The 9802-nt window shown below is 40.8% G+C and overlaps 1 protein-coding gene across 2 annotated transcripts in view; it reads left to right on the forward strand.

Annotated features, from left to right (window-relative positions):
- The window catches only part of LOC143145918 (follistatin-A), a 110412-nt gene extending 106219 nt beyond the window's left edge, over positions 1-4193 (forward strand). The window contains exon 6 of one of the 2 annotated variants that reach the window (XM_076309752.1): positions 520-4193. In XM_076309752.1, the coding sequence (XP_076165867.1) occupies positions 520-644 (125 nt within the window). In that variant the 3' untranslated portion in view covers positions 645-4193. The remainder of the gene's footprint in view (positions 1-519) is intronic. The other variant, XM_076309753.1, reaches the window with a different exon arrangement.
- Positions 4194-9802: the final 5609 nt, after the last annotated feature.

Genomic DNA, 9802 nt, shown 5'->3' on the forward strand with positions numbered 1-9802 from the left:
CGATCTTCGAGTCACCTGAAAAATGATTAGGATTCGATATTTAAAATATATCAATATCATCATAATTAATCGTGTTTAGATATTCTATAAGCTTGATAAAAATATCTACGTCACGCAACCAATAACAATTACCACCATACCTTTGATTTCCAATTACGCGTTTAAATAATCGACCTTCGAGTCGCGTAGCCCGGCAAAAAAAAAAATAATCAGCCGGCCCTTTCAACGAATAATGATACCCGACAAGGGATACTGTATGCACACAGTCGAGCGTCGAAATCAAAACGTACGGGTTGACAGGGTTCATTATCGCCTGGCGATGCATCGAATCGAACACGGCGACCGGCGGTGAAAAAAGCGTGGAACACGGGACTCGCGCTCGCCGCTCTTCGCGGCCATCAAAACGAGATAGCATCGCGAGTTCCGCGAGATCGCATCCTTCGATCGGCGTGGAAACGCGAAAGTTATCGGCCGGGGCCTTGATTTAATAACGATCCCTCGCTTGTCCGTTTGTTGCAGAAGAGGACAACACCTCGAGCAACTATGGCGTCGATCTGGCGGACGAAGACGCGAGATTCGAGGACGCCGAATCGGAGTCCTTATCGTACAACGGCCAGACGCATCGTTCACTGGCGTTATCGTAGCGCGCGATCGATCGAGATCGGCCGATCCTCTTCGCTGCAAGATAAGTCGTAGATCCCATTCTGTCTTTTCCTCTCTCTCTCCCTATCTCCCTTCTCTGTTTCTCTCTCAATCTCTCCCTTGCTTTCTCTCATTCTCTCCCTTTCTCTCTTTCCCTCGTCCGTTCGGAAAGCTTCCACGAAGCACCGAACGCGAACTTTCGAGCGAGAATTCTCGAAACGCGAACTTTTCGGGGATCTTCAGGACGAGAACGACGCATCACCGGACACGTCGCGCTCCCCGCAGCGGGAATGCTACTTCTTTCTTTCTTGTGTTTTTTTTTGTTTGGTTTCTTTCGAGAACGCATGGCCATTAATTCTCGATACGAGAGGCGCGCGCGCGCCGAGTGGCGTGCGCCGTAAGCTAGATTAAGGGCGGATCAGTATTCTTTTCTCCGTTTCGCGGAGGGAACTGAGCGTGGAAAGCTGACGAATCGGGACGAATTGACGCTCCCGCGGCTGCACGCGTGGCGCAGTATTACGAGACGGGAGCCACCGGAGATGGTATGTATTTATCATCGACGCGTACGCGCTTTCGTATTTTTATCGAGACGCTCCCCGCGTCGAGAGTTCTCGCGGACACGGCTCGAGGAGAGCGTTTGCGAACCTGAACGTGGAAACGAGTTGAATTTCAACGCGAAAGACACCGTCGTCGACACCTCGCCACGTGAAATCTGTGTATTCGAAAATCGTGGCCGAAACGGGGATATAGTTTCTCCACGGATACATTTTCGTTATTTAGGTCGATTTATCGTACAGACGCACAGCGAATCGAAATCAACGTTTCGACGGAGTGATACACCGTGGGTTTCTTTGAACATTTTCAACGGAGTATCTCGAAAACGTAACGTTTCCGGGTACAGTGTCGAGAGTAACAGTTTCAAGGGCCAGTCGAAGGGTAATATTGTTTTTATTTTTTATTGGAAGAACTTTCGTGAGGTGAATATTGAATAAAATAACGAATTGATTGTTACTATTGTTACTTGGATAGTAGAGAATGGAAAATGTTCTGATATAAAGGATGACAAATCGATAACAATTGCACGTTTCTACGCGATTCTTTGACTAAGAAAAGAAAACACAATTGTGACTTGTCGAAAGCAATGAGTTATTTTATGAAATATTTCTTCGAGAAAAGAACACCTAAGATCTATGCAAAAGTTTGTTCCTTTCACGCGCAGAATACGAATCTGTGAGTAACAATACAGATTCTCGTTTAAAGAAACAAAATTATTCTTCGAATAACCTCGAAAGCTCTCGACGAACAAGAACCGAATAAAATAGTCACACTTTCGTCTCGAAATCGAGAAACATTTCTACGATTGTTCTCGGGATACCTGTACTCGAAACAATTATCGAGTGCTCGTCGAGAAGCACGTGGCTGTATTTTACGAACCATCGTTTAACGTTCCATCGTACAACGTTCTCGTCTCATCCGTGTGCAATCGTACTGTTCCGCGTGGAACAGTATCGACCTCTTTCGAAATTGCGACCATCGTTGAAAACGATAAGGTAATCGAGAAGACGATCTTTCCATCGACTCGTCGAAATTCAATCAATCGACACTTGCAAATACTTCCAAGAGTGCTCCTTCGATTACCAAAACTAGAAGACGAGTCGTTTCCTTGACTCGCGAATCGACCGAACTCTACGGTGAATTCGATGGGGGAAAAAGGAAAGAAAAATGAAAAAAAAAAAAAATAGAAAAAGCATCGAACGGAACGCGTACGTAAAAGTGATTCGTTCCACGACGACCGTGTGCATCCGTGGACACGAAACGCGGTGGCTCCTGACGATCGCCTAACATCCGGGCGCGCGTTGTCGCTGTTCCGTTAGACGAACCGTACGCGCCGGCCGCGAAAGTGTTAATATCGTCGAAACAACGGTTCACGATCTCCGAGGGGGCTTTGAAGTTAGTTGTTCTGTGGCGTAGCGATGTACTTGTTATCACACGACGAAGCGTAGATCGGACACTTTGAATCTTAGAGCCCAAAGAACATAGGACGCACAGCTAACTTGTTCGGCGTACGAAACAATTTCCAGCGACACTCGCAGATGTTAATCAGAAATCGCGTACATTATATACGGTAAGACGGGGTTATATACGCGCGGACGCGTATATCCCGGTTTTGCAATTTCAACGGACGTCGCACGACTGTTTATCGTTCGATGATCGGAGCCTACGCATTCTATCGAAGAGACCGTTCCCTCGTTCGCACAAGTTGAACCACCGTGCACGTTCGGGTGAACCACCGTGAGCTCCGGCACGGTAGCCGTGAGCTCGCGCGGGATTCGAACGATCCGAGATTCCAGCTCCGCGAACCGATCGTGAATGAAAATTCGCACCGAATTGGAAGAATTTTGTTTGATGGACACTAGGTTTACGATAAGTGTAATTTTAAATAGTTTTCAATTTCACGAACGAATCGTGGACGAAAATTCGCATCAAATCGGAAGAACTAGGCTTGATCGAGACTAGGTATACGATAAGTGTAATTTTGACGGACGAATCGTGGACGAAAATTCGCACCAAATAGGAAATACTCGGCTTGATCGAGACTAGGTTTACGATAAGTGTAATTTTGACCAGATCCAAGCTCCACGAACGAATCGTGGATGAAAATTCACACCAAATCGGAAGAACTAGGCTTGATCGAGACTAGGTATACGATAAGTGTAATTTTGACTAGATTTCAATTTCACGAACGAATCGTGGACGAAAATTCACACCAAATCGGAAGAACTAGGCTTGATCGAGACTAGGTATACGATAAGTGTAATTTTGACGAACGAATCGTGGACGAAAATTCGCATCAAATTGGAAGAACTCGGTTTGATCGACACTAGGTACACGATAAGTGTAGTTTTGACTAGATTTCAATTTCACGAACGAATCGTGGACGAAAATTCACACCAAATCGGAAGAACTAGGCTTGATCGAGATTAGGTATACGATAAGTGTAATTTTGACGAACGAATCGTGGACGAAAATTCGCACCAAATAGGAAATACTCGGCTTGATCGAGACTAGGTTTACGATAAGTGTAATTTTGACCAGATCCAAGCTCCACGAACGAATCGTGGATGAAAATTCACACCAAATCGGAAGAACTAGGCTTGATCGAGACTAGGTATACGATAAGTGTAATTTTGACTAGATTTCAATTTCACGAACGAATCGTGGACGAAAATTCACACCAAATCGGAAGAACTAGGCTTGATCGAGACTAGGTATACGATAAGTGTAATTTTGACGAACGAATCGTGGACGAAAATTCGCATCAAATTGGAAGAACTCGGTTTGATCGACACTAGGTACACGATAAGTGTAGTTTTGACTAGATTTCAATTTCACGAACGAATCGTGGACGAAAATTCACACCAAATCGGAAGAACTAGGCTTGATCGAGATTAGGTATACGATAAGTGTAATTTTGACGAACGAATCGTGGACGAAAATTCGCACCAAATTGGAAGAATTCGGTTTGATTGACACTAGGTTTACGATAAGTGTAATTTTGACCAAATTCCAACTAGACGAGGAACGTTACAGAAACCGTTTACATTTTTCTTCTAAATCAACTTTCATCCATTTAACAAGGTAAATATATGTAGAGGAATTCATTTTTTTTCTTCAAATTTTATAATTGCTAATTTTACAATTCTCTATGCGATGTACTCATCTGTGCGGATATGGGTCAATTTGACCCAAAAAATGTCTGTAAACCTAATGTTAAGGGGGCAGGACAGTTTGTCGGATTGAAAAATAAAAACTTGTTGTAAATCAATAACAAAGATATAAGTTTTTGTCGTTTAATTTACAATAGTACGAACTACAAAAGGCAGCGATAATTTAAAAAAAAATGATTCTTGTCTGTATTTGGAATTTCATCGCTTTCAATGATCAAAAATTCAACAAATTCTAGAAACTATTATATATTATCCACATTCGTACAATTTTTACGAAAATTGATCCTGTCCCCTCAGCCCTTCGAGTGCCGAATACTTCCGGTCGAAGGAATCCGCATAAACTAAATTTTTCTGTTATTTTAACAATTGAACGCACAAGGCGCGACTAAGTTACAATTGTAATCCTTTTGCCACGTATCATTCGATGAAATAATAGGAGAAAATTATTTTCAAACACATGTACACGCGACCACACTACGCACCAATGCATGGTGCATATGCTATGGACGCATATGCGCGTGCATAATCCACATGGATAGCTCTCTCTAAACGCATACTTGCTTTTACATATCTACTCGAAGGGTTAGAGAGCCTCCGCGAGGGTTTACTCGTGTTTATTTATTACGAGAGTATCCGGGGCTGCTGGAATCCTCGTGGTTGTCCTTTACCGTGGCTCACGGTGCACCGTGCCGGGAATCATTCTCAAATGGCGAATCGTCACGAAGGGAACCCGTTTCTAATTTACGTACACCTCGGACTTTCTACGAGTTGCGAGGAATTTATATTTTAACGTCGCTCGTCCCGATCGGAACGAAGACTTTCGACTTTTTATCGATCTTTGAACGTCGTATACCGAAGCAACGGATACATACATAAATGTGTTATGAGGTCTTCGGATCCGTAACTGTTCGAGATACGGGAACATCGAACGATGGGTGTTCGAGAACGCGCGAGTCTCGATGTTCACCGATGTTTCCGCCCGGTGCTTGTTTACAGTTAATAAATTCTTCCGTGAGAAGAAAAAGGAGAAAGGAAAAAAAGGCGATCCGCGATACAACAGAGCCGAAGATAGTAATTGCGCGACTTCCGTTCGCGATCGAACCATCCTCGATGAATGACACCTCTCGAGATCGTTTCTTTTGTTCGGAAGTTCGTCGAGTAAAACCGTAGCTACGTTGAAACGGTATTTTTAATATACCGAGTGTCTGGTTTAGTTATCTGGAATATTTCTACCGCGTCCGGTATCGAAGAAAAAATATAGAGCACGATGAGAATCATTTTATCGCGGAAAGAGGCACGAAGGATTGCTTGAGATCGACTTGGTTTTCTTGAAAATAAAATTAACCGTCTTTCTCGTCGATACCCGGTAACCGGTAAACACGAGAAATACAACATGGAGGTTAGATTCATCAGCCATCACTATCGAAAGATTTAACCTACTTGGATTTTCTCGAGACATTGACGAAAGACAAATAAACAACGAATGATGACACTTTGCTGAAAATTGAAGTGAACGGTGACTGTTTCGAATATTTTAAGAAACGAACCTCGAAAGATCTCGAGTCCTCGGTCGTTGAACTCGTCTCGGGAACAGTTATCGAGGTACCGATCGAAAAATGGTACTCGAACTAAAGGAACGTTCTTAATAACTTTTTGACGTCTCACACTTTCCGTTAAAATATTTTCATCGCGTACTATCGACGACCAAACAATAAAATTTCTACGAAGAACCAAGAATCGGTGTAATGTACCAAGCATTGTACCAAGATATTCGACACTCGATATACGAGAATTATCCAAATTTCCTCGGTCTTTCGCATGAAGTACTCACGGATGATATTTATTTATTGGAAAAAAGTCGACATTGCGATGTCCACGAGAAGTTTTTGGAAATACAGTTCTCTGACATGGGTCCGAAGAGTTGATGACGAAGGTACCGAGGTTTAACGATATTGACGTACACAAATCCGACGAGGCGTCTCGGCGCCAACGAAACAGACTTTTCGAAATGGAAAACCGGTGAATTTGAACGATATTGGATCCACGTTTCGTGAAACGTTACCAAGGAATAGTATGGCGGTCGTGTTTGGGAAAAACTATCGGATTGAATAGACGACGACTAATTTTGCGCGAGTCAGTATTTATTGTTCAGCGTTGCGTGACGGAGGCACGTAGATTCACAATCAACGAATAAGCTGAAACTCGATTAACCCGTCTGAATGCTACTTTTCAGGCGACAATATTTATGCACGTGTGTAAACCGTTCGAAATTATTAAAACGTTCTATTCTACTCGTAAAATGGTTTGATTTAAGAAACCGGCCGAGCCATCCCGTTGCGAAATTAACGAATTTTAACTTCTTTTTCCGCCAGGGATTTCTCGAGAAACGAAACGAGGAAAAAGAAAAGAAAAGAAAAGAAAAAAAGAAACGTTCGATCGCAAAGCGTCTAAAAATTGCACGCGTTGAATAATTTATCGGTACACCGTGGACAAGTTGAGTGAATCGACGTGTCGGAGATTCAGCAGTATTTTTCCCCTAAACGGTATCGAAAATTTCTAACACACGAGCCGCGTAAATGTGGTATACATATAACAATCGTTACGTAAAATTTTAAGTAACACGCTCTCAAAACAGACACGCGAGACAATATTCAACGTATCGTGTTCAAAGTCGATAATTTCACCGATCAGTATGTTTTTCGTTTCGCGTGATTGTACATTTTTGAAAAATCTGAGAAAACTGTTCTTTTTTTTCTAATTTCTCTTCTACTTTTTCTCTCCTTTCGTATTTTCCATCGCACGATCGCGGAAGAATCGTCGTGAAAATTCGATTTAAGTCTCAAGAATCATTGTGTCGCGCGATCAATTATTTAGCGCGTCGTGTGTTCGTTAATCTAACCGGTCAGTGATCGATAATCGATATCACGAGCAGCAGCTTTCATTTTGTTAAGTTTGAGAATCGTTGGTGGCGGCGTACGTCGTAAGAAGCTTTGGAATAACAATTGGAATTTCACGAAGTAACGCCCGGTGTGTTTCACCGTGGCTGAAACATGCCCCTGGGAATTAGATCTGCACGGAGGGAAATATTTTCTGCTTAGGAATGACGCTTAACGATCGCGCGTAAAGTTATACATTCTTAAGCGCGCGCTGAATATTAGACACACTCTATACTACTCGATGTTGGTCTGCAACAGTTTTCATCGTGTCGGTGGCTCGAGTCTGGCGCCAGTAGAATTCACATAATATTCGTACTTAATTTATTTTAGTTTTACGGCCGGCGTTAAGAGCTCCACTTATTCGCGCGCATTTTATCGACCGCAGTCACGTATCTATCATTTTTCTTCTACGGCAATCGTATATTGTCGACGTTCTACGCGTGTCATTTCTCGATACCACGGTGCATTTACCGCGCGGTTCGTTAAGAAGAGATCGGTTTGCAAATGGAACAACGTGAAAACGAGTAATTTATCGGAATATAATGGACCGGACACCACCATTTACGCCACGTGGATAGTTTATTCCCATTATGAATCTTCTGTGATTCTATTAAAATCCGTAGGGTGCAATACCTTCGTTGCTCGTAATAAGAACATTTTATTTCGCTGCGTGTAATAAAGTTTCACGAGCGCGTGGAACGTATTTCGATCGATGGATAAATTTGACTCGTTTGGAAAAATCGATTTGGAATCTTATCGGTTAAAATTTCGAGTTCAAGTCCAATTTTAAAAAAATTTAATTTTTAATTTTAGTCACGAATCAGTACGATTTCCAAACAATTCTCAATCAAGAAAATTCATAGGTTTGCAATACTTTCGTTGCTCGTAATAAGAACATTTTATTTCGTTCTTTGTAATAAAGTTTTACGTGCGTGTGAAACATATTTCGATCGATGGATAAATTTTGAACCGTTTGGAAAAATCGATTTGGAATCTTATCGGGTAAAATTTCGAGCGCAAATCCAATTTAAATACAAAAATTGAACTCTTAATTTTACTTACCAACCGATATAATTTCCGAACAATTCTCAATCTAAAAAATCCATAGGTTGCAATACTTTTATTGCTCGTAATGAAAACAGTTTATCTCGTTCCGTGTAATAAAGTTTGACGAGCGCGTGGAAAATTTTTCGATCGATGGATAAATTTTGAACCCGTTTGGAAAAATCGATTTGGACTCTTATCGGTTAAAATTTAACCCGAGTCTACTTTAAATACAAAAATTGAAGTTTTAATTTTAGTCACGAACCGATGTATTTTCTGAACGTTCCCTTCAATTCTCGGTCGAGTGTTTACAATATTTCTATAAATTAGTGGCTACAAGAATGGCCGTTCCGTTTATTTTGAAAGTGATTTAACGCCGTTTCTGGCCGTAAAAACATTACTTTATTTCCGTAACGCTGATAAAAACGCTCGTGCGATAAATTTGCATACATCTGAGATCACAGAAACAAGTATATTAGCATTCACCGATATTTCTGCATCGATTGAAATGCAAACTTTTAAATATCTCGAAATAAGACAATTTGGATTTGCAACTCGTATAGTTGTTCCCGCCTTCGAAACGAGATTCCTAACATCGATAGTATCGTTTCGGACTTCTTTCAATTATTCTTGCGCGTTTATCAACGGTTCGTGAAGTTTTTCCTTTCTCTTCGATGCATCGTGAAAAAAAAAAATTCATTTCTTCGAATTTCAATGTTCAATATTCGGTTAAAATTTTCTACGCGTTTACAAGGTCGAGATATTTTATTACTACTTTCGTTCGATGTAATCTGTGAAAGGAAAATTTAAAAAAATGTCCATTTCGTGGCATCTCTTGAAAATAAAAAATTCATAAAACATCTTTCGGAACGTCTTACCAAAGAACAAAAAATCTTCGATTCCCTGAAAAACCATAGTCAAGTTGTTAAAAATGAGTCCAAAATATAAATACGAACCGTTTATACGTTACATTTAATCGTCAAGATACAAATTGCGTACTCAATGAATATTTAACATCGATGTATTCGAAAAAATGTCACTCTAAATTTTCGACTTATTTTTCCACCTATTCGTGTTTTCCACTTGCAACAGTTGCGACAAAGAATCACTCTAATTAGCATACTGTAATTAAACGATGGAGAGCAGGTATGGACAATAAAACAATTGAACATTCGTAAAAGAAGACGGTGAAACATAACGCTAATTTGATTCCAATTAGTGATCGATTCCAATCAGTTATTCTTTGTAGATGAACGACGAAAAAAAAAAACGATGCAACCTAAAATACAAGGGAATTCGATCATCGTTTATATATTTATCTTCTGGAGTAATTTTCGATCACTTTCCTATCGTTCCTTGATAAATTGATAAATTTATCTGTTAAAATATTTTCTGTTCCTTGGAGGAAAGGAATCTCCGAAGTATCCTCCATAAATATTTTTATTTTAAATA

Source organism: Ptiloglossa arizonensis, chromosome 4, assembly GCF_051014685.1.
Source record: "Ptiloglossa arizonensis isolate GNS036 chromosome 4, iyPtiAriz1_principal, whole genome shotgun sequence".
Lineage (NCBI taxonomy): Eukaryota > Metazoa > Arthropoda > Insecta > Hymenoptera > Colletidae > Ptiloglossa > Ptiloglossa arizonensis.